Below are 23,887 nucleotides of genomic sequence, written 5' to 3'. Positions count from 1 at the left end.
CAGCAGCTCCCAAACACCCCTCACAGCCACAGCTCAAATCCACCTTTTATTTTTTCTTAAAAAAAAAAAAGAAAAAGAAAATGGAACCAACCAAACAAAACCAAAGTGGCCGCACGGCTTCCGGGCGGTGCTGCATGCATGGCAGGGCCAGGAGCCTGGTCTCCACACCCGCCCGCTGGTCTGCGGCGGGGACTGCGCTGGGCGCCCTGCGGAGCACGAGGCCACGGGCGGGGCCAGTAGTCTCCACGTAAAGTGCATCGAGGCCGCCTCCCTCCTCCCTCGCCTGCCCGGGAAGGCTCTGCCCCGGGCTGCAAAGTCAACAAGCGTGCACTGCCGGGCGGCCGAGGGGAGGGCTGTGCCCGGTCCCTGCTGTCCCCCTGCCCGGCCCTGCAGGGTGCTCCGGAGGTCCTGGGGCGTGGTCGGCACAGAGGCACGGCAGCCACCTCTCCGGGAGGGCGGGCGGGACCGGCAGGAAGACTGAGGTCCTGGCGCGGGCACCTGGCGGGGCTCCTGGACACGGGCTGCAGGGGGGAGGGAGGACGGAAGAGGTCAGCCTGGGTACCGGTTCTCCGCTTCCCTCGGGCTCCTGGGAGGATGGAGAAGCTGAGGTGCAGTCATCGGGCTACCACACTCCAGTGGGGCAGCAGGGGAGGCCAGGGAAGGCCACCCTTGAGTCACTCCCGGGGTACATTAAGTATAGCCTCTTGCAGTAGGGTCTGGCAGGCTCTGACGCTGGTGGATGGGCTGTGAGCACCCATTTGGGGGATAGACACGTAACTCAGGCAGTGGCCCCCAAAACCTGGGAGAGGGACTGTGGCAAGGCAGGGGGTTCAGCCTCGGGCTCCCATCCACCCCGCATCCTCAGCAGGTGACAAGGGTCTCTGACATCTGGGGCTGGGAGAGGGAGCAGGCACACACGGAGAGACGGCAGCGTCTGGCACGACTCAGCCTCAGCCAGACCTGGCAGCTGGCTCAGAGCCTGGGGCAGCCCAGCAGGGCCATGGAGGTCGCCGCCCCTCCCCACCACCCACCACTCACTCATGCCTCAAAAGCTTCTGGGCTGAGCCCAACGTGAGCCTTTCCTGGGAGTAGCCCACGCATGGGGAGGGGGTGCCAGGCCCAGGGCAGGGTCCTCTAAATGCACCCACTCTGAGAGATGGCTGTGAGGATGGCACGACACCCCCTAGAGTCCTGCCACACGTAGGCCTCCGTGACCAGCACGCTAGCCAGACACCAGGCCCGGAGATACCACCCTCAGTGGGGATTGCTACGTGACCAAGCTACCCAAAGGCTACATGGCAACTATGCGCAGCCGTTCGACAGCCGCCATGACTGGCGTGGGCTATGCTCATGGCTGGCTGTGGCATCCCTGCAGTGTCCCCACATGCCCCGCCCGGGTCCCGCCGCACCCCACCTGCAGGTGGCCACCCTCACTGCTGCTTGCAGGCCGACAGCCGGCGGATCTTGCTGCTGGCGGAGCAGGCCTTGCGGGCGGGGTTGGGGGCCCTGCCCTCCGCCTTGGATTTGGTGCTCAGCTGCGCCGCCTCCGTGCCGTTCATACACACGGCCTTGGGGAGGCCCCGGCTCTGTCCATTCTGACTGGCCTCCTCTTCTGGGACCTGTCCTGGGAGGGAGACGGCAAGTGTGGCCTGAGCCGAGGGCCGCACCCCCAGAGCCGCAGGAACCTGGCTGGCCCCCAGCACAGGGAGACACTTACAGCTGTGGCCCAGGCCATGCCCACCCCCGGGTCAGGCCCAAGTCTCTCCAACCTGAAATGCTGTCCCCCAGCAGCTCCGGGAGGCACCCCCAGGGGATGAGCCTCCCACAGATGGCCTGGGAGGAATGCCCCTCCACCCCATCTGCTGCACCTGCCACGGCCCCAGGTGGGACCCCACCCAGGTACTGTCTACAGGGGCCTCCTGAGTAGGCGGCAAGCGGACAGGGCAGGACCCTCCCGTGCTCCCCTGGGGTGCCCTGGCCCATGGTTGGTTCTAAAGGTGCAGGAGCCACCACATGCTCACCTGTGAGGACACAGGAGGGCCAGGCTCAGGCCAGGCATGCGAAATGCCAGCACAGAACCACGTGGGGAGTAGAGCTCAGCTTGCCAGGGCCCCCAGCCGCCCCCAGTCTCTGCCGGCCACCAACCAGCACCAGCATCTTGTGAAACTCACAGGCCTGGGGCTGCCCACCCTGCCCAGGTGGACAATGTCCTCATAATGGCGGGGGAAGTGCAGGAAGCTGCCCACGTGCTGTCCCTGCCAGGAGCTGTGGTGGTCTGTGAGGACTCCGCCAACACACTGGCTGCCGAGCCACCCCCGAGGCCCCTCCCAGGCGCCGTCAGTGGGAGGCTGCCCTGGGCTGCCCCAGAGCTCATGTGCCCCGTGCAGAGCCCCAGCTCCGAGAAGGGGCCGGTGGCTGACTCAGCAGCTTCCAGGACTTGCCATACACCTCCCACCGTGTGCACAGGAAGTCACTGGCTTTAAAAAGGCACCTTGGGCCGGGCGCGGTGGCTCACGCCTGTCATCCCAGCACTTCGGGAGGCCGAGGCGGGTGGATCACGAGGTTAGGAGTTTGAGACCAGCCTGACCAACATGGTAAAACCCCGTCTCTACTAAAAACACAAAAATTAGCCGGGCGTGGTGGCGCGCACCTGTAGTCCCAGCTACTCAGGAGGCTGAGGCAGGAGAATTGCTTGAATCTGGGAGGTGGAGGTTGCAGTGAGCCGAGATTGTGCCACTGCGCTCCAGCCTGGGCGACAGAACAAGACTGTCTCCAAAAAAAAAAAAAGCACCTTGGTCAGGAGGCATCAATGGCACCCATAGGTCTTACACCCAGCCCATCTCCGCTGGGGCAGACCCTGTGCCCACTCCCATGGGGCCAACCTGGTAGACAAGGTGCCCTAGCTCTGCATCAGTGGCACAGCGGCCACCAGGGCCCTGCCCCCACGAGGCACTGGGACCCTCGGTCCCCTCTCCCACCCCACACGCCTGTCTGCGCTGGTGCCCAGGACCTGCCCCAAGCCCCTTCCCTGGTTCTGGGTGTCGGCAGCAGGACCCCCATCCTGGGTAGGGACAGGCAAGGCCAAAGTGGAGCCATGCAGGGGCCAATGCAGCAGCCCAGGCCGAGTGTGGAGAACACCCTGACCCAAGGGCGCTGGGCTGTCCTGCCCCGATGCAAGGGGGCTCTGCAGGTCAGGGATGGGGCTCACGCTGAAGCCTCAAGTTGAGCCTGTCCCCAGCGCCTGAGCAGTGGAAAGGGCGTCAGCACCTGAGCACCCAGTACCGAGTACCGAGGCCTCAGCCATGCCAAGTGGTCCCAGCGGACCCCACTCTGCCGGGTACTCCTTCCCACCACCCACAGTGGGCTCAGCACGGTCATGAAAAAGGTGGCCCAACCCCTGCCCTCCTCCCCGGTACCTCACCCCAGGGCAGCCCACACAGGGCAGTCTCACACAGGCCTGGAGGGAAGCCAGTGCCGGGTCCTGGCTCAGGAATCCTGGCCTGCAGGGGCGGCCGTGAGGGTCAGCGTGTGGTCCACGTCCCAGCAAGGGCTCTGGCGGCCTGCCTGGGCTGGCCCTGCCCTAATTGGCCCTCCTGCCTGGGATTTGCCTGACTGCCCGTCTCGGGGCCCCAGAGCTCTGAAAGGCAGAAGGCCCTGGACCTGGGGTCAAATTGCAGCCAGGCCCCAAGGATGGGCACCATGAGGGGACCCCACCTCCCAGCACACCCCAGTGACCAGGGTGCCCAGCAGCACCTCCCGTCCCAACAGACGCGACGGCCACGGTGCCCCAAATGCAAGAGCCCAGGAGGCGAGACCCTTTGACCCTGGGGGCCCCCACACACTGTACCCTCCTGGGGGGCCCCCACATGCTGCATCCTCTTGGGGAGCCCCCACACTGTACCCTCCCGGGGGCCCCACACTGTGCCCTCCAGGGGAGCCCCCCCACACTGCACCCTCTGGAGCCCCCCACTGTGCTCTCCCGGGGTCCTCACACGGTACCCTCCTGGGGACCAGCTACTGAGCTGAGCCTAGAGGTTTGCTGAGGGGCACGGGGGTGCTGAGGGATGAGGCTCTCTGCAGGGCCCCCACTATTCTGGGACCCTCGGGCCCGGGGGTGGTCCTTGTCCCCTGGATCTTCACATCCCAACCTGCCTGGCGTACCCCCCTTCTCAGGCTGGCCCCTGCCCACCACTTCATGCTGATACAGTGAAACAGAAAGCCCCTGCCATGCTCCAGCCGAGCACAGCAAGCATCCATCTGCAGATACACTGCACATCGCTTTATGACACAGCCCAGCCCCAGGCGGAACAGAGGCAAGCCGGAGCGTGGCGGGGAGGGGCTGGCTGCCAGTGCGGGCCGCCCCTATGCTAAGGCCCTGAGCTCCTCCTCCGGCACTACTGCGGCGCCGGCCGCGAGGCTTCCTCTCCTGAAAGGTCTGAGCCCTCGCTCTTCTGTGAGCCGTGATCCGCTCTAAGCCCTGCCTCAGACGCCTCCTCGCCACCTGGGGAAGAAGGGCGGCCGGCATCAGGGCCAGCGGGCAGGCCTCAGGGATGGTGGGAGGGAGGGCCACTGGACCCTCGAATGCCGGCTGTCTGAGGGGCCACCCTGCACTTTGACTCTCACCCGCCCCCCTGGGGCTCCCCGCCTGCTCCTGCTGGGGCTCAGGCCAAGGCTGGTGGGCAGTGCCTGGCTAGGCAGCACCCGGAGAGACACCTGGGGAAGCCTCCTGGCCAGACAGGCCTTGGCCAGTGCCCCCGCTGCCCCCACGCCTTTCAGCCGTGTCCCAGCTGCCCCCAGGGCGGAGGCGGCCTGCAGGTGGGCTGGAGGCTTCGGGGACGTGGGATTGGCCACCAGAGGACAGAAGCTGTCCTCACTGCAGACAGGCAGGCGCCCTGCTCCTGTGGGACGTCATGGCCGAGTGAGCAGAGCTGGGCAGGGGCCCCCACCAGACTCACCGGGCACCGTGAAGTCCTGAGTGTAGATGATGTCGTCCTCGATGTCAAAGAGGTCCTCATCCTCGTCCGCACCGTGCAGGTCCTCCAAGTACGGCACCACAGTCATGCTGCGCCACCGGTCCTTGGTGTCTGGGCTCGGCGGGATGGGCACCGGCGCCTCGGCCGGAGGGTGTTTCTTCCGGAACCAGCTGCAAACGCCCAGAAGCAGTGGTGCGTGTCAGGCTCGCACCAGGACGGTGCAGCTGCCCAACCTGGCTCCTCTGTGCTCAGAGTACCTGCTGCACGCTCAGGAGCCGGAACCAGGCCGCGCACCGGGTGGCTGTGACAACAGACGCTCAGCCATGCCCTCCTGGAGCAGGCAGGCTGCCAGGACCTCAGTCTGTAGCCCTGACCTCACTCCAAGCCTGAGAGATGTCCCCTCCACCCTGAGGCCTGACCCCCCGCCACGCCCAGCCTCAGGCCTGTCTCCCAGGTGGCACTCAGAAGCCAGCACCCACCAGACGGATGTCAGCAAAGGCCAGAAGGGGGTCTGGGGGGCCATGAATACATCCTAACCCAGGAGGCTATGGGGGCAGCCCCAGCACCCGCCCGGTTCCCAGCTGCCCCTGAGCTACGCAGAGATCCCCAAGGGACGATCGGCACCAGCGCCTCAGGGGTCCGGACACTCCCACTCCCAGAGCCGGTCTCTGGGGGGCCTCGGGGCTCGAGCGACCCCAGGGGCTGGTGCAGAGGAGCAGAGCCCACGAGGCGAGGGAGGTCGCACTGCGGGGCCTGCTGTCTTCCCTGTCACAGAGCTGGGTGCCCTTGGCTGGATCCCAACCAGACCGTGCTGCTGGGAGCCCCAGGAGGAGGGTAAAAAGAGGGGCTCTCGCCAGCGTTCAGGGCCAGCTGTGCCTTTCCCGGTGTGTCTCTATGCCTAGGGCAGAGACGGATGCACGTCCTCACTCAGACCCCAGCTCGGACAAGGCCTGTCTGGCCACTAACAGGGCACTGCCCAGAGACCCCACTTGGGCCCTGAGAACTGCGGGCGCTGCACAGGGTCTGGCCCCAGCCCAGCACCCCCACCATGCCCTGCTCTGGCGCCCACTCAACCAGCTGCACACGTGGCCAGCCTCCCTGTGGTCTTGGCCCCACTGCCCCCAGGGGCCGCTCACCTGTGCTGCCGGATCTGCCGGATGGAGAACCTCTTGGCCGGCTCGTACTCAAGCATCCCTGAGGAGAAGCCGGCGAGGAGCCAGTCAGCCGGGCACAGGCCCGAGACCCCACCAATCATCCCCACCTGACCAGCCTCTGTTGTCAGGCCCCAGGTGATACCTGGATGCTCCCAAGGGGGGCCCCCTTGCATAGATGGCCTCCCTGACAGAGGCCACTCCAGGGGACAGGCCAGGGACAGCCTCTGCGTGCCTGCCCGGGAGACAGGGCTGGGCTGGACAGGCAGGGCGGTTCCATTCTCCCAAGGCCACTGGGCAGACGGACAGACGGCCAGTGCCACCTGCTGCCCACACACAGGAAGTGCAGCAGGACGAGCCTGACACAGGCCAGGGAGCCCCCGAGGGCGGGGCTGGGGGAGGCGCAGGGCAGCACTGCCCTCAGGGGTGGGAGTTGAAAGGTGAACAGGGCCCAGAAGCAGGGTGGAGCTGAGGGACCCGCAAACCAGGCCCTAGTGGGAGGCCGGCCTCTCCGCTCAGTCCTCTCAGTGCCTGCAGGGGTCTCAGGGCCAATAGCCCCCCACCTAACACCCCCCACCCTGCATTTCTGCACAAAAGCCCCGCCTCCCTGGGGCTGTGGGCAGAGGGACGAGGCCCCCACCTTTCAGCAGGTCGGAGAGCGGGGGGCCACAGTCACCCGGGATGGCGTAGCTCCCCTTCCCAATGTTCTCAAACAGCTTGTAGATGTTGTCCCCTTCGAAGGGGTACAGACCCGTGGTGATGTTGTAGCTTCATTCGAGGGGAGGGAAGAAAGGTGTGGTCAGTCAAGGTGGTCGACGCCCCGGGAGCCCCACCTCTGCCCCAGGGACGGAGCCCTCGCGTGGCTACTGGACCACAGGCCCTGCGGACTCAAGGACACCTCTGTCTTCACCGCCTCCCACTAGTGGAAGCCATGGGGCAAGAGAGGAGCGTCCTCTGGACCCACCCGGGGAGGGGCCTGGAGCCACTCTCACCCGCCCAGCTTTCCTGTGGGGCTCTGAGAGGAGGATTGGTTGTGACACTCTGTGAAGATCCCTGACAGGCTAGGCTGCATGTCACATGGGTGAACCACCATCTGCCGTGTGAGCTACGTCTCCATAAAGTAAGCACCCCCAGTGGCTGTGGCCAGCGAGGGTCTAGGCTGGTGGCTACGCCCTGCACCTACAGGCCAGAAGCTGCCCAAGATGCAGAGGCCCCTCCGGGCTGTGCGTGTGGCGAGTGCCGGGGCGGGGCCGGGGCACTTACAGGGTGACCCCAGCTGACCAGATGTCCACCTTGAAGCCGGAGAAGGTGTCCAGGCCGTTGGCAATCTCGGGTGGCTGGAAAGCCGGGGAGCCCTGGCTGGTCCGGCAGGTGTCGTCCGCCGCGAACGGGTGCAGTGCCTGTGGCAGTGCCGTGCAGCCCTCAGGGAGTGCCCGGGAGGGGGCGCCCCAGGGCCCCCCCTAGCACGTGCCTACCTCGGCCACGCCCAGGTCGGAAATTTTGAGGGTGCCCCCGGTGGTGAGCAGCAGGTTCCCGGGCTTGATGTCCTTGTGCACGATGCCCTGGCTGTGCAGGTACTCCAGGCCGTCAATCAGCTGACAGAAGTACCTGCGGGCAGCACACACCTGTCTTGGGACCGAGGCCTCCCTGTTCCTCACAGGGGTCCCCTTTGCAGCCGCCTGGGAGCCTCCCAACCACCACAGGCCCAGCTGGGGAGTCACGGAGGTCCAGGCACACAGGACAGAGGAAAAGCTGGGTCCAGTAGGGAGCCAGGCCTGTGCCTGCAGTGACCACCCTCATCCGGCCGAGTCACGTCTGGCAGGGCCCCAGATGTCCACAGGTCTCATTTCCCTGTGGGCCACAGGCCGGCTGCACCCCAAAGGCTTGCTGAAACAGCAGGCCCCTCCCTGCCCCTGCAGTCCTGCAGCAGCAAGGGGCCCTGACTCTGCAGCCAACAGATCTGTACCAGGAGGTCCGGTCGGGGCAGGTGGCTGCTGGGACGGGATGGGGTGGGCTGCCGGCCTCAGGCAGCAGGCCCAGCAAAGATGGAGGCAGGAGGTTGACAGCAGCCCTGCCCGTGGATACCACACACGGGAGTCCCCAAAACTGTTTTTAAAAACTTGGGCCTTCACAGGGCGGGGCGTGGTGGCTCACGCCTGTAATCCCAGCACTTTGGGAGGCCAAGGCGGGTGGACCATGAGGTCAGGAGTTCGAGACCATCCTGGCGAACACAGTGAAACCCCATCTCTACTAAAAATACAAAAAATTAGCCAGTCGTGGTGGCGGGCACCATGGTCCCAGCTACTCGGGAGGCTGAGGCAGGTGAATGGTGTGAACCAGGGAGGCAGAGCTGGCAGTGAGCAGAGATCGCACCACTGCACTCCAGTCTGGGCGACAGAGTGAGACTCCGTCTCAAAAAAAAAAAAAAAAAAAAGGCCGGGCGCGGTGGCTCAAGCCTGTAATCCCAGCACTTTGGGAGGCTGAGATGGGCGGATCACAAGGTCAGGAGATCGAGACCATCCTGGCTAACACGGTGAAACTCCGTCTCTACTAAAAAATACAAAAAAACTAGCCGGGCGAGGTGGCGGGCGCCTGTAGTCCCAGCTACTCAGGAGGCTGAGGTAGGAGAATGGCGTAAACCCGGGAGGCGGAGCTTGCAGTGAGCTGAGATCCGGCCACTGCACTCCAGCCTGGGCGACAGAGCGCGAGACTCCGTCTCAAAAAAAATAAAACAAAAAAAATAAAAAACTTGGGCCTTCATGTCAATGAAGATCAGGACAAGCCGTGTGGCCACAGGGAAAGGAGCCTGCCCTGCCCGGCCCCCAGCCCCTGCTTCACCCCAGCCCCTGCCCCGCGCACACACCCGTGGGCCTGGCACACTGGGAAACGCTTCTCTGGCACGCTGTCCAGCATCTCCTGCATGCCACACACGCAGTACTCCATCACCATATACGTGGGATGCTAAGGACACACAGCTCAGGGGGCGGCCCCACTCACAGGCCCGGAGAGCACAGGGGCCAGAGAAGGGGTTCTGGAGGGACCCTCCGCAACCACCCTGCCCCTCCTCGGACCAGGGCCCACCCTGCCCTCACACCCCTCTGAAAAGGCCCCAGCGTCTGGGAGGAAGGAGCCTCCATGGGAGTGGAGGACAGGCCTGACTCTTGGGGCAGTGTTCCTGCGGGACTCACGTCCCCCACCCCGCCCATGGGCGGGGGATGATACCTCCTGGACGCCCCCACAAGCAGGCTCGGGTCCACACAGGATGGGGCCCACGGCCCCTGACTGTGTGACTCTGAACACAGCCCCAGCCTCAGGACCACTTCTGCTCTTGCTCTGGGCACAGGGCCTCAAGCAAAGTCCCCGTAGGGAAGCTGTGCCCGTAAGACCCATGGGGGGAGTCTACCGATGACACAAGGACACGCTCAGCCACGACCAAAATGGCCCACAACATTCAGCCTGCGTGGCCTGCCTCAGGCAGACCCTGGCCACATCCCGGTTAGCCTTGGAGAAGACTATGAGAAAATAGGGTCTTGACACCCCATGGCTCCAGCACACAGGACACAGGACACAGGGGCCGGGGCTCGGGGCCCGTTTCAGCAGCTGCTCAGCTGCTGCCACAATGGTTGACCTCCAGGAAGCCAGGGAAGGCCACTGCCTTTGTGTGCCAGTCTCCTTCAAGTAGACAGGAAGGGGAGCAGGCCTCGGGGCAGGCGGACCCAGGGCCCCAGCCCCTCCCACGGAGGCCCCGCGGCCCCAACACCAGAAAGGATATATTTTCTGCTTCTCTTCGTTGTATAACACGTCCACCAGCTGGATGACATTTTTGTGCCGTAACCTCCTCAGTAGTTGAATTTCCCTGGGACAGAGAGGACAGGGGGGTGTCAGCCAACCTCAATGTCAGGAAGATGACCCGGATCCCTGCAGTTGGGCCTCCCCATCTCCCCATGGAGGTGGCGCACCTCCGCCCTTCCCTGGAGAGAAGCCGTGGGTTCACAGTGCTGGGGCAGGGCCCTGCAGGGGCCACATGTCCAGGTTCGGGGCGGTAGAGGGTGGGAGCACAGCACCCTCCAGTCTGTCACCAGCTAGTGAGAGCTTTGGAGGACACAGTTAGGACACTTTTTTTTTTTTTTTTTTGACACGGAGTCTTGGTCTGTCACTAGCTGGAGCACAGTAGCCCAATCTCAGCTCGCTGCAACCTCTGCCTCCCGGGTTCAAGCGATTCCCCTGCCTCAGCCTCCCGAGTAGCTGGGACTACAGGCACCCGCCACCACACCTGGCTAATTTTTTGTATTTTCCTTGAGACAGAGTTTCACCATGTTGGCCAGGCTGGTCTCGCTCTCCTGACCTTGTGATCTGCCCGCCTTGGCTCCCAAAGGACACTCTGAATTGAGCTTCGTAACTCAGTAACAGTTTTGCTTCCTAGAAACCGGACTACTGCGATGGCAGCACAGATGGAAGCTGGGCCATGGCAGGAGCCAGGGTGGGTTGGGGTCCTGGTGACGGCTCTGTCACACAGTACAGCCCCTGCCGCCAAGGGCTCCCAGCTCTTCAGAGGATCCCACTCCTTGGAGGGTGGGCCGCAGGTGAGCCGGAAGCATGGCCCATAGGAAGGGGCACCAGGAGAAGCCACAGAAGGAGACATCGAGGGGTCCTGCCACGCCCACCCGCCTGTCACTGCCCACTCTGCAGCTGCCCCCCTGCCGTCCACACCCACCCGCCTGTCACTGCCCCCTGCAGCTGCCCCCCTGCCGTCCACACCCACCCGCCTGTCACTGCCCCCTGCAGCTGCCCCCCCGCCATCCACACCCACCCGCCTGTCACTGCCCCCTGCAGCTGCCCCCCTGCCGTCCACACCCACCCGCCTGTCACTGCCCCCTGCAGCTGCCCCCCCGCCATCCACACCCACCCGCCTGTCACTGCCCCCTGCAGCTGCCCCCCTGCCGTCCACACCCACCCGCCTGTCACTGCCCCCTGCAGCTGCCCCCCTGCCGTCCACACCCACCTGCCTGTCACTGCCCCCCGCAGCTGCCGCCCTGTCTGCCTGTCACAAGGGTTGGCCCAGCAGGCCAGAGAGCATGGTCCCCTCTGCAGGTCACAGAGCACAGCCCTCTCTGCAGCTGCTTCCTTTCTCCAAACTATTGACCTTGCCAGGCACAGTGGCTCCCGCCTGTCATCCCAGCACTACAGGAGGCCAAGGCGGGTGGATCACCTGAGCTCAGGAGTCGAGACCAGCCTGAGCAACATGGCGAAACCCTGTCTCTACTAAAAATACAACAATTAGCCGGGCATGGAGGTACATGCCTCAAGTCCTAGCTACTCGGGAGGCTCAGGTGGGAAGATCACTTAAGCCTGTAATTACCTGTGATCGCGTTACTGCACCCCAGCCTGGACAACAGAATGAGACCCTGTCTCATAAAAACAACAACAACAACAACAACAACAACAAAATGACAAGGAGCCCGTGGGTGGGCGTGGAAAAGTCTGCAGCTCCTCCAAAGGTCCGTTACCTGGGAGCCAGCAGCTCCACTGCCAGGTACACACCCTGAGGAACAGCACATGCCACGCAGAAACCGTGCACAAGGTGCTCACAGCAGCCAAGACGTGGAACCGCCCGGGGGCCCTTCCACAGATGAGGGTCAGCCGAGCCCATCCACGCACTCAACACGGCTCAGCCACAAAAACCAGCGAGGCTGACTCGAGCCACAGCCTAGATGCACCTTGAGGACGTCACACTGAGAGATACCAGACACTAAAGGACACATAGTGTGTGATGCCCTTTCTATTTTTAATTTCTTTTTTTTGAGACAGGGTTTCCCTGTCGCCCAGGCTGGAGTGCGCCTCCCAGGCTCAAGCGATCCTCCCACCTCAGCCCCCCCGGGTAGCTGGGACTACAGACGTGTGCTCCCACGCCCAGCGAATTTTTGTATTGTAGTAGAGAGAGTTTCACCATGCTGCCCAGGCTGGTCTCGTTTGTACTAGGCTCAAGCAATCTGCCCACCTCGGCCTCCGAAAGCGCTGGGATGACACGATCCCATTTATTTTTTTCTTTTTTTTTTTTTAGATGGAGTCTCACTCTGTCGCCAGGCGAGAGTGCACTGGCGTGATATCAGCTCACTGCAACCTCTATCTCCGGGGTTCACACCATTCTCCTGCCTCAGCCTCCTAAGTAGCTGGGACTACAGGCGCCCGCAACCACGCCCAGCTAATTTTTGTATTTTTAGTACAGACGGGGTTTCCCCATGTTGGCCAGGCTGATCTCCATCTCTTGCCCTCGTGATCCGCCTGCCTCGGCCTCCCAAAGTTCTGGGATTACAGGTGTGAGCCACGGCGCCTGGCCGACAGGATCCTATGTCTGTGCAATATCCAGGACAGGCCAATCCAGAGTCAGGAAGTGGATTCAGAGTGGCCAGGAGCTGGTGGAGGGGATGGAGAGTGACACAATGGGAATGGGGCTGGCTTTTGGGGTGACAGAATGTTCTGGAATTAGAAATAGTGGTTGCACAGCCATGTGAATGTACTCGATGCCACTGAATTGCACACTGTGAACAAGTGAGTTGTACAGTATTCAAATTAAATCTCAAAAAAAATTTTTTTTTTAATCCTTAACAGGAAGCCCAAGCATGGAGCATAAAAAACAGCTGTGGGGCCGGGCGCAGTGACTCACGCCTGTAATCCCAACAGTTTGGGAGGCCGAGGTGGGAGGATCACCTGAGGTCAGGAGTTCAAGACCAGCCTGGTCAACACGGTGAAACCGTCTCTACTAAAAATACAAAACTTAGCCAGGCGTGGTGCTGGGTGCCTGTAATTCCAGCCACTGGGGAGGCTGAGGCACAAGAATCGCTTGAACCTGGGAGGCGGAGGTTGTAGTGAGCCGAGATCGCACCAGTGCACTCCAGCCTGGGCAACAGAGCAAGACTCCATCTCAAAAAAAAAAAAAAAAAGCTGAGGGGGGCAGGGGTGTCCCATCACCCAGGCTGCCCACCCCCAGCCCAGGGCTGCCTCTTGCAGGAAGCCTCGGCTCACCTTTCCCTCCCAGTGCACCAATCCCAGGGCTCACTGCTCAATGCTCTCAGGACAACCTCAGAAGGCCAAGGCCTGGGCTCTGCCAGGGCTGCAGGCTGCGCTGGGGCTGGGCCTGGACAAGGGGCCGCCAGCTTGGGGAGGGGCTGGGAGGGCAGGATGAAGGGAAAGGGAGGTGGGTGACGGGGACAGGGGCACAGAGGGACACAGTCCTCCCAGAAGAGATGCCAGTGAGCAACTGGCTCCGGCCCCTGGCTATGCCTGGTGCCCTGCAGGACTGCCCAGCCCCGAGCACGTCCCCCCACCTCCACTGGCCACCTCGGCCTGGCTGCTCGCGGGAAGCCTGCATCTCGGCTCTCTCCAGGCTATGTGGTGGTGGCACCAATTCCCAGCAGGGCCCGGGAAGGTTATTTTTAGAGCTGGCCAGGGCCTGTATCCACAGCCTGGCAGGCGCCCAGAACATTGAGAGGGACGCTGAGGGCCAGGCTGGGCTCAGCAAAGGCCCTAGGGCCCAGTGCCCTCCTGCCTGCCAGGCTGCTCAGGAGAGCTCGGGGTGGGCCCGAGAGGCCCGGCTCAGCCCCAGGTCCCCTTGTTCCCCAGGGCTGTGTGTGCCCTAACCTCCCCCGCTGACGAGGGTCACAGGCCATTCCCAGGAGGCAAGACTTGCCTTCTATTCAGAGGAGATGATTGGTGGGGGGCGGGGAGGGTGCTGTTTTCAGACAGCAGGGTCCGGATGCTCCGACACACAGGGCCTGAGAGCCTGATGCTCCACCATGAGGCAAGAGCGCCCCTTCCCTCAGCAAGAGCCAGCTACAGGCAGGGAAGGTGGCCCAGGACACCCTGTGCAGCCTCCTCAGTGGGGCCAAGGGAGCCACGGGCCCTCAGGTCCAGCACCGCTCTCACCCACCTCCTGCTGCCTATGCAGGCACCACCCCCCACCCACCCAGGCGCCAGTACAGTCCTAACCCTGAGGAGGGGCAGCAAAGCCAGGGGCTCAACCTGCGTGCAGCCTCAGAGCCCTAAATGCAAATGAGGGTGGAGGACTCCCCCCCACAGAAACCTCCCTGCTGACACCGAGTCTCCCCCATTCTACAGACGGGGAAACGGGCACAGCAGGAACCCGCCCTCAGCGGAGGTGCCCTGCCCTGCCTCCACCTCAACAGGGACACTTCACAGCAGCAGGACACACCACAGTTGAAACGTGGAAGAGCCCAGGCACTTCTGAGCAGGTTGGCATAGACCAAGGGACCCTGGGTTGCCTGTTTAATTAAAAGGGACCACGGCATTCTGCGCAGGCGCGAGTCCCCAGATTTATGCCAGGGAGGAGCGGGGGTGAGCCGCCCCCACCCGGTGGCAGTCACCTCTGGGATGCTGGGGGCGCGTCAGCCTCTCTAGATTGCCAGGCTTCCTCGGACGTCTCCAGTCAGAAAAAGAGCGGAAGAGGAGACCCCATGAAACCCAAGAGCTTGGCGAGGACAGGAAGTGCCTCCACCGGGGGAAGCCCGGCTCCTGGGGCGTCGCCAGCCACTCCGAGATGCCACGTTAGGGACCCACTGGGCTTGCCCAGGCAGAGTGCATTTTTTTCTTTCTTTCTTTCTTTTTTTTGAGACGGAGTCTCACTATGTCGCCCAGGCTGGAGTGCGGTGGCACGATCTCTGCTCACTGCAAACTCCGCGCCCCCGGTTCACACCATTCTCCTGCCTCAGCCTCCAGAGTAGCTGGGACTGCAGGTGCCGCCACCACACCCAGCTAACTTTTTTGTATTTTTAGTAGAGACGGGGTTTGACTGTGTTAGCCAGGATGGTCTCGATCTCCTGATCCACCCTCCCCGGCCTCCCAAAGTGCTGGGATTACAGGCGTGAGCCACCGCGCCCGGCCCAGAGTGGATTGTTTAGCCGACTTGTTGATTAGCAGGACAGGAAGTAGGAAGGAGAGTCACTCAAGCTCACAGAGAGGTGGGGACAGGAGCCTCTGTCTGCCTAGAAACAGACCATACAGGGAAAAGACGGACGCCCACGGCTCCAAGCAGGACTGGGAGGCACATGGAGACCCGGGAACTCCCAGCTCCGGACTGAGTGCCCAGGTCCCTGAATCCCTCCTGATGCAGCTGAAACAAGGCCCTCGAGGATTCCAGCGGGACGCCGCTGAGCACACGTGCACAGAAGCAGCCGCGAGTCACAGGCAGAGGCGGGAGCAGCCCGAGTGTCCAGCCACAGATGAGAGGTCAAACGCGGCGGGCCCGCCACACCCTGGAACGTGGCGCAGCCATGAACAGCAGCGAGGCTCGGACCCAGGCCACTGGCGCAGATGCACCTTGAGGACAGCACACTTCGTGAGACAGGCCGGACCCAAAAGGCCACGCAGTGTGTGACGCCACTCATGTGAAATGTCCAGGACAGGCCCATCCAGAGACAGGAAGGGAATGAGTGGGTGCCAGGACTGGGGAGGGAATGGGGACTGACGGCTGATGGAGACAGGGTTTCCTTCTGGGGTATAATGAGAATGTTCTGGAAGCTGACAGACGTAATAGTTGCACAACTCTGTCACTGTACTATATGCCACCGAATTACACACATTAAAAAGGTGAACTTTAGGCCCAGTACTATGGCTTACATCTGTAATCCCAGCACTTTGGGAGGCCGGGTAGGATTACTTAAGGTCCGGGGTTCAACACCAGCCTGGGCAACACAGTGAGACCTTGTCTCTATAAAATTAAAAAAGAAAAAAAGGTAGGCCAGGTGCAGTGGCTCATGCCTGTAATCCCAGCACTTTGGGAGGCTGAGGCGGGCAGATCACAAGGTCAGGAGATTGAGACCATACCAACTAACATGGTAAAACCCCGTCTCTACTAAAAATACAAAAACAAAATTAGCCGGGCGTGGTGGTCGGCACCTGTAGTCCCAGCTACTCGGGAGGCTGAGGTGGAAGAAGGGCGTGAACCCAGGAGGCGGAACTTGCAGTGAGCTGAGATCGTGCCACAGCACTCCAGCCTGGGGGACAGAGAGAGACTCCATCTCATAAATAAATAAAAGCTGAACGTGGCGAAGCAGTGGCTCATGCCTGTAATCCCAGCACTTTAAGAGGCCGAGGCAGGCGGACTACTTGAAGTCAGGAGTTAAAAACCAGCCTGGCAAACATGGTGAAACCTCTCCTCTACTAAAAATACAACAACTAGCCAGGTGTGGTGGCAGGCGCCTGTAAGCCCAGCTACTCAGGAGGCTGAGTCAGGAGAATCACTTGAACCCAGGAGGTGGAGGTTTCAGTGAGCCGAGATCGCGGCACTGCACTACAACCTGGGCGACAGAGTATGACCCTGTCTCAAAAAAATAATAAAAATAAAAAGTTGAACTTTATGATATGTGAATTACATGCCAATAAAACCATTGGCTGGGTGCAGTGGTGGCTTACGCCTGTAATCTCAACACTTTGGGAGGCCCAGGCAGGCGGATAACTTGAGTCTAGGAGTTTGAGACCAGACTGAACAACATGGTGAAACCCCATCTCTACAAACAACTAGAGGGGTGTGGTGGCGCACGTCTGTAGTCCCAGCTACCCTGGAGGTAGGAGGATGACCTGAGCCCGGAACTGTGATCACGGCACTGCACTCCAGCCTGGGTGATACAGTGAGACCCTGTCTCCAAAAAAAAAAAAAAAAAAAAAGCTGTTAAGAAAACTGAGTCCCATCTGAGCACCACGGTGGCGTTTGTGGGACATACGGGCCATCCGGCCGCCTCACTGGTTCCCTGACAGCTACCGCAGCACCCCAGATCCTGGGCGAGGAACCAACATTCCAGGCCTGCCCCAGCTGGCTGGGCACCAGAAGCCCACTGTGCGCCCAGCCCAGAACCCCCAGTGGACCCATCACCCACGCTGTTCTGCGGCTGCCCAGCCCCTGAGCTCCCACTGGGTCTCAGAGCTGTCCCTCCTGCTGCCCAGAGAGGGGGACAAACAGAGGCCTCGAGGACACCCAGGCCTCACATGGCGGGCGCAGGAGCCTGAACAGATGCTGGAACCCCATAAAGAATGCCTGGGATGTAAACATCTACAAAGTCCAGGACTGACGCTCAACTTGCGAAAATCTTCTTTACCATAGGTCCAAGCATCTGCCAATCATCGCCCCAACCACGCACAGTCAGTACCGCCCACCTCCCACCTCCTGGCTGGACACAGCCGGGGCGGTGCGGATGGGAAAGCCACAGCCCCGACCTGGGCCCATTTGAAACGGCAGAGGTGATTTTCACATTTGCAAACAGGTGGAAAGAAAAGACACGAAAGCACAGTGTTTTGCAACAGGTGGAAATGACAGGAAAGGGGAGGGCCGGGGGACGCAGCCAGGTTATGCGCTCACGGAAACCCTGGGTGCCTCTATGGAGGCTCCACAAGGCGGGCACACTCCCTGCCTTCGAGCCCACTCTCACTGGGGTGGAAAGGGGAAGGGAGGCATGGCGGCCTTCTGCCTGCGCCCCCGCAGAACTCTGCCATGGGCTCTGCAGCAGCAGCCGGCCTTGCTGTCCCCCGAGAAGCACGGTGAGCCAGGCTGGGAGCAGGCGACCCCTTCCAGGCCTTCTCTGCTCCACCCCAGGAAACCACTGCCTACCAGAAACAGCCTACGGCACTGATTTATTTTATTTTAATTAACTGTTTTTTTGAGATGGAGTTTCACTCCTCTCCCAGGCTCGCCCAGCCTGGAATGCAATGGCCCGATCTTGGCTCACCACAACCTCCGCCTCCCAGCTTGAAGCGATTCTCCTGCCTCAGCTTCCCGAGTAGCTGGGACTACAGGCGCCCACCACCACGCCTGGCTAATTTTTGTATTTTTAGTAGAGACAGAGTTTCGCCATGCTGGCCAGGCTGGTCTTGAACTCCTGACCTCAGATGAAGCAGCTAGGAGTACAGGCACGCGCCACCACACCTGGCTGATTTTTGCATTTTTAGTAGAGACGGGGTTTCACCGTGTTGGCCAGGCTGGTCTCAAACTCCTGACTTTGTGATCTACCTGCCTCAGCCTCCCAAACTGCTGGGATTACAGACATAAGCCACCATGCCCGGCCCCGGCGCTTTTTTTTTTTTTTTTTTGAGATGGAATTTCACTCTTGTTGCCCAGGCTGCAGTGCAATGACATGATCTTGGCTCACCACAACCTCTGCTTCCTGGGTTCAAGTGATTCTCCTGCCTCAGCCTTCTGAGTAGCTGGGATTACAGGCGTGCACCACCACACTCAGCTAATTTTGTATTTTTAGTAGAGACAGGGTTTCTTCATGTTGGTCAGGCTAACTCCTGACCTTAGGAGATCCACCCGCCTTGGCCTCCCAAAGTTCTTTTTTTTTTTTGAGACGGAGTCTCGCTCTGTCGCCCAGGCTGAAGTGCAGTGGCCAGATCTCAGCTCACTGCAAGCTCCGCCTCCCAGGTTTACGCCATTCTCCTGCCTCAGCCTCCCGAGTAGCTGGGACTCCAGGCGCCCGCCACCTCGCCCGGCTAGTTTTTTGTATTTTTTAGTAGAGACGGGGTTTCACTGGGTTAGCCAGGATGGTCTCGATCTGCTGACCTCGTGATCCGTCCGTCTCAGCCTCCCAAAGTGCTGGGATTACAGGCTTGAGCCACCGCGCCCGGCCAACCTCCCAAAGTTCTGGGATGACAGGTGTGAGCCACCGCACCTGGCCAATTTTTTTTTTTTTTTTTTTTGAGACAGAGTCTCACTCTGTTGCCCAGGCTGGAGTGCAGTGGCGTGATCTCAGCTTACAGCAATCTCCGGCTCCCGGGTTCAAGTGAGTCTTCTGCCTCAGCTTCCCAAGTAGCTGGGACTACAGGCGCCCGCCACCACTCCTGGCTAATTTTTGTATTTTAGTAGAGATGGAGTTTCGCCATGTTGGCCAGGCTGGTCTTGACCTCCTGACCTCAGATGATCCGCTCACCTCGGCCTCCCAAAGTGCTGGGATTACAGGCGTGAGCCACCGCATCCAGCTAATTTTTGTATTTTTAGTAGAGACCGGGTTTCACCATGTTGGCCAGGCTGGTCTCAAACTGCTGACCTTGTGATCTGCCCTCCTCAGCCTCCCAAAGTGCTGGGAGTACAGGCGTGAGCCACCATGCCCAGCCCTCTTTTTAACTTATTGATGCTTTTTGGAACTTTCCTGTTTCTAACAAGATTACACTTTTTACCGGTGAGAGGGGGACAAGGCACGGAGTCCAGGGCTGCCTTTCTGGGAAGGAAGGGAAGGGACAGGACTCATGCTGGCTCCATCTGCCCCAACCCACCCCCCTTGGCGATTGCCCACGCTTTCCACACCACCTGGAGGACCGGACGCCTGAGGCTTGTCTGGAAGGTTCCAGACACTCGCTGCGAGACACAATCTGAGCAGAGTTTATTAAGCTTCCCACACACAAAGGAGGCTTTTTCCCTGCAGCGCTGGCAGCAAGGCTGGCCAAGGCCTTGGGCCTCAGGGCTGGGCAGTGGACACCCCTTCTGCTTGACGGCACTCTGCACGTGGCAGCCTCCAGTGAGGACACACCAGCTCCCAGAGTAGGGGGACCCCCTGGCAGCACCCAGGGGGCTGGAGGAGTGGCAGTGGCTCCTAAATCACAGCTGCAAACCGGGCGGCTCCTGATGGCAGACGGTCCCTGCAGATGGTGGCCAGGAAGGGACAGGGCTCACCCCTCAGCCCAGGGGGCCTCACAAGGGCAAAGCCGTTGCACTCAGGGCCAGGATGAAATTGGACGCTGAACAGGAGTGAGGGTGCATCACTCACTTCAAGGCCGGTGGGGTCATAAGTTGTGGGGAGCTGCACCGCAAGGTCCAGTCCAGGTCCTGCCAACTCCTCTGCCTCCCTGCCTCAGTGTTCCCTCCTGTTCTCCCATGCACTGGGCGAGACTGGGTTCCTGCAACCCTCTGGCCTGTCTCCACCAAGACCCTCAGGCTCCGCCCTACCATTCAGGTGCTCACCTGAGCTCCTGGGACCTCCTGCACTGACTGTTCAGGAAAGCAGGGGGCTCGCACTCACAGTTAGGCTTCCTCCCCCCAGCATCTGTCTTCCCTTTGACCTTGCATATACGTTTGTCAAAACTCAAACCAGACTTTTTTTTTTTTTTTTTTTTGAGACAGACTCTCGCTCTGTCTCCTAGGCTGGAATGCAATGGTGGGATCTCTGGTCACTGCAAGCTCCACCTCCCAGGTTCCAGCAATTCTTCTGGCTCAGCCTCCTGAGTAGCTGGGATTACAGGCATGCACCACCACACCCGGCTAACTTTTGTATTTTTAGTAGAGACGGGGTTTCACCACGTTGGCCAGGCTGGTCTCAAACTCCTACCTCAGGTGATCTGCCCACCTCAGCCTCCCGAAGTGCTGGGATTACAGGTGTGAGCCACTGTGCCCAACCCCTAAGGATGGGTTTCTGACTGCTAGGAGAGTGGCTATCACTGGCCCCTTTAGAGGGCACCTGCTACCCCCAGCACAGGCTCTGCCCAGCCCCTGACCAACCCATCTCACAGAGACCAGGCATGGGCAACTGCTCCACCTACTCCAGGCACTGGCCTTCTACCCGCGTCCAGACTGGGTGCTGAGATATCAGAAAGGCCTGGTGGAAACACGCCCCTCCCAGCCGCTCCCATTTAACCCCGACTGCTCCAGCTCCGGAGTACAAACTTCAGAGCCTGTGTCCCTGGTTTCTGCATGTCACAGCCCGCATGCTGATTAAGAAGCGTGTTGGCTAGTTGCGGTGGCTCACGCCTTTAATCCCAGCACTTTGGAAGGCTGAGGCGGGTGGATCACAAAGTCAGAAGTGCAAGACCAGCCTGGCCAAGATGGTGAAACCCTGTCTCTACTAAAAAAAAAACAAAAAATACAAAAATTAGCCAGGTGCAGTGGCAAGCGCCTGTAATCCCAGCTACTCGGGAGGCTGAGGCAAGACAATCACTTGAACCCAGGGGGCGGAGATTGCAGCGAGCCAAGATCGCACCACTGCACTCCAACCTGGGCAACAAGAGCGAAACTCTGGTCTCAAAAAAAAAAAAAAAAAAAAAAAAAGAAGTATGTGAGCCCCAGGGCCCCTGAGCAGGAGGGAGGTGAGAGCAGACAGGGCAGGGGCCCCTCCCCAGACCTCCTTCCAAGGTCATGGTGCCCTGTGCAGGGTGTCCCTGCCAGTCCCTCGAGGCCTAGCCCAGTAGATAAGGTCCTTTCTTGGAAACAGGAGGCAAAGTTATGAAAGTTAAGAGGGCTGGGAGAGGGGCAGGGCCTGGGCAGGGCCCGCCAGGCGACGGCAGGTGCAGCGTGTCTGGTTGCGATAAGGAAGGGACACCCCCCCCCCCACCAGCTGGGAGAGGCTCAGGCCGGCCCGTGCTGCCCTCGGTAGGAGCTTCTCCGCGCACAGATGCAGAGGCGTCCGGGATGCCCAGCGGCAGCCCCATGCCTGAAGAAGTCAGTTTGAAAAGTAAGGTCTTCCGGATGCAATTCGGGAGGGAGGCACAGTCCTCCTCGGGCAGGGCTGCCAGCGCTGGGGGCCAGGGATGCTTCCAGCGTCACATCCCTGGCAAATGAGGAAAGGCTACGTTTCCCTCCTGCTGGCTGATAAGCCAGTGCAGTTATTTTTGGCAGCCCAGGGTTCCCCTCCGACAGGATAAACAAATCACATTTTCTCCTGGCCCCGGCAACCGCCACACATTGCGCACAAAACCTGCTGGCGGCCGCACACAAACTCTCGGCGCCCAAATAAACACAGGCTCATTCCACTGGGCGCCTCTGCTCCTTGGACAGCTGGGGGAGCCACGGGGCTAGACTTAGGGGATTGGGGGCCGCTCCCTTCTCAGGAGGGTTTCGCTACCAGGGCGTCCATGCAGAAGAGCCCAAGCAAACACACGCCCCGCTACGACAACTGGCTCTGCCTGAGTGAAAGTCCGTAACGCAGGCCTCCGACCAAGCTCTCCCCGGCACGGAGGACACAGGCGCCGGCCGGGTCCAGCTTTGGGTGTTAAGAGGAAGTAAGGGAGGGAGGGAGGAGAGAAGGAAGGAAGACAGAACCATCCGCACAGTGACTGGCCTGCCCGGCAAGCCGTACTTACTTTTTCACGTTGGCCTCCCCGTTGGGGATCCTTCGTAACTTCTTCTTCTTGAGGATCTTGACGGCCCTCCTGCACAGCGTCTCCGAGTCCAGCACCTCCTTCACCTTGCCGTAAGAGCCTTCCCCCAGCAGGTCCCCCATCAGGTACTTGCCGATGAGCTTGGCCCGCTTGCGGCGCGGCTGGTAGATGACCTCGGTGGAGTCGATGCGGTGGATGAACGTGTCCATGCCCACCGACATCAGCTCGCCCTCCGTGAACATGCCCAGCTGCTGCGGGTCCACCACCTCCATGCTGGACCCAGGGTCCTGGAGTCCCGCCGCCAGCCCTGAGTCCGCGGGTGAGCGGTCCTTGTGTTCCGACTTCCCTTCTCCAAAATTTTACAAAGAAAAAAGAAAGAAAAAAAGGCAACAAAAACCCCAAAAGGAAGGGAAAAACCCTTCTTCCAACAGAAACGATTGTCCTACACGTCAGTCCCGGCTGCGAGTCCGAGCCCGGTGCAGGGTCTGCAGACCCGCGGGCACCGGGCGTCCGGGACGGCGGCTCAGACGCGAGTTGCAGTGGGTCCCGGGCCTCGGAACTGGGGAACGGCCCAGTCGGGGTCAACTTTGTCCTCGGAGGCCCTGGGGAGGCCGGCCGGGGCTTCTCAGTACTAGGTCATCCTCCGGGGACCTCAGGCCCACGGACAAGCGTGAACACGGCCAAGCGCGGTCTTCTCCGGGCCGCCCATCCCACAGGCGGCGTCCGCGACGTCGCTGCCCCCCGGGACCCCCACACCTGGAGAGCCCAACTTCCCTGGGGGTGTCTCCGGCGACGCCCGGGTCCCGCCGCCTGTCCCAGCCGCAAACGCTCCGCCGCGGACTACCGAGCGGACCTCCCGGGAGGCGCCGACTCCCGACGGCCCAGGCGAGCGTTCGGGGGGGGTGGGGGCGTCCGGGCAGCCTCCCGCCGCGGCCAACAGCTCCGCTCAGGGCTGGTCGCTGCCCGGCGCCCGCGAGGGCCCGCACTGGGCACCCCCCGAGCCGACCCGCGACCCCCGCGGTGGTCGCCGGGGCCAAGCAGGCGCCCCCTCCCCGCAAACGTCTGCCCGAGCGCGCGCCCCACCCCGAGTGCCCTCAGCGTCCGGTCCGCGGGACGGCGCGGCGGCGGGGGCTCCACGGGGCCCCGGGCGGCCGAAGCGGCACAGGCCGCAGGCTCCGGGGCGGGGGGTTCCCGAAGGTGCCGGGCCCCGGGCGGCGTGTCCCCCTCGCCGCGGCCGCCGCGCGTGTGGAGGAGGCGGAGCGGCGAGGGGGGCCCAGCCCATCCAAGGCCGCGGCAGCAAGTTCCGCCGCCCGCGCTCCCTTCGCCGCCCCGCGCCTCACTCGCGGGCGCTCCGGGCCGCCTCCCCCTTCCGCGCTCGACACGCCGCCGCCATCTTGTTTACCTCCCTCCCCCTCCCTGCGCCGCCGCGGACGCCGCACGCCCGGCCGCAGGACACGCCTCCTCGCGAGGACGACGTGTCCACCCGTTGGCTGAACCTGCAATCCCCGCCCCCCCTTCCCGCCCCACCGCCGCTGAGGATTGGAGCGTTTGGACCCGGCCGGGCGCCCGAACGGGGATTGGTCCGCGCTTGGCCCCGCCCGAGGGGTGGATACGGCCCGCTCATCGGCCCGCGGAGACGCCCGTCAGGGGCAGGGGGCGGGAAGCAGGCATAGG

At 61.8% G+C, this 23,887-nt stretch overlaps 1 protein-coding gene across 3 annotated transcripts; it reads right to left on the bottom strand.

The window, feature by feature from the left end:
- Window positions 1-33: 33 nt before the first annotated feature.
- STK11 (serine/threonine kinase 11) lies at window positions 34-23,631 on the bottom strand. 3 transcript variants are annotated; one of them, XR_012428176.1, is made up of 11 exons: window positions 22,196-23,631; window positions 9,897-9,980; window positions 8,988-9,077; window positions 7,600-7,732; window positions 7,388-7,524; window positions 6,765-6,892; window positions 6,110-6,167; window positions 4,956-5,143; window positions 2,172-4,501; window positions 1,415-1,624; window positions 34-521 (listed from the first exon to the last, which is right to left on the bottom strand). XR_012428176.1 is itself a non-coding variant. In XM_065535993.1 (10 exons), the coding sequence occupies exons 1-9, from the start codon at window positions 22,483-22,485 to the stop codon at window positions 1,431-1,433; spliced, it is 1,302 nt and encodes a 433-aa protein (XP_065392065.1). In that variant the 5' UTR covers window positions 22,486-23,631; the 3' UTR covers window positions 34-521; window positions 1,415-1,430. The 3 variants fall into 3 exon arrangements, 2 of the variants coding, with proteins under 2 accessions (XP_065392065.1, XP_065392064.1); XM_065535993.1 differs by lacking the exon at window positions 2,172-4,501; XM_065535992.1 differs by lacking the exon at window positions 2,172-4,501 and having other exon boundaries at window positions 1,415-1,619.
- Window positions 23,632-23,887: the final 256 nt, after the last annotated feature.

This window comes from Macaca fascicularis, chromosome 19, assembly GCF_037993035.2.
Source record: "Macaca fascicularis isolate 582-1 chromosome 19, T2T-MFA8v1.1".
Classification (NCBI taxonomy): Eukaryota; Metazoa; Chordata; class Mammalia; order Primates; family Cercopithecidae; genus Macaca; species Macaca fascicularis.
This window is presented reverse-complemented; position numbering and strand designations above follow the sequence as displayed.

Bases quoted from the DNA above. Each gene is read 5' to 3' on its own strand.
- STK11 (XM_065535992.1), bottom strand. From the start codon at position 22,485: ATGGAGGTGGTGGACCCGCAGCAGCTGGGCATGTTCACGGAGGGCGAG. The intron at 7,525-7,599 runs GTAGGCACGTGC...GCACTGCCACAG, and splicing joins CCGACCTGGGCGTGGCCGAG to GCACTGCACCCGTTCGCGGC. The intron at 6,893-7,387 runs GTAAGTGCCCCG...CCTCGAATGAAG, and splicing joins TGGTCAGCTGGGGTCACCCT to CTACAACATCACCACGGGTC.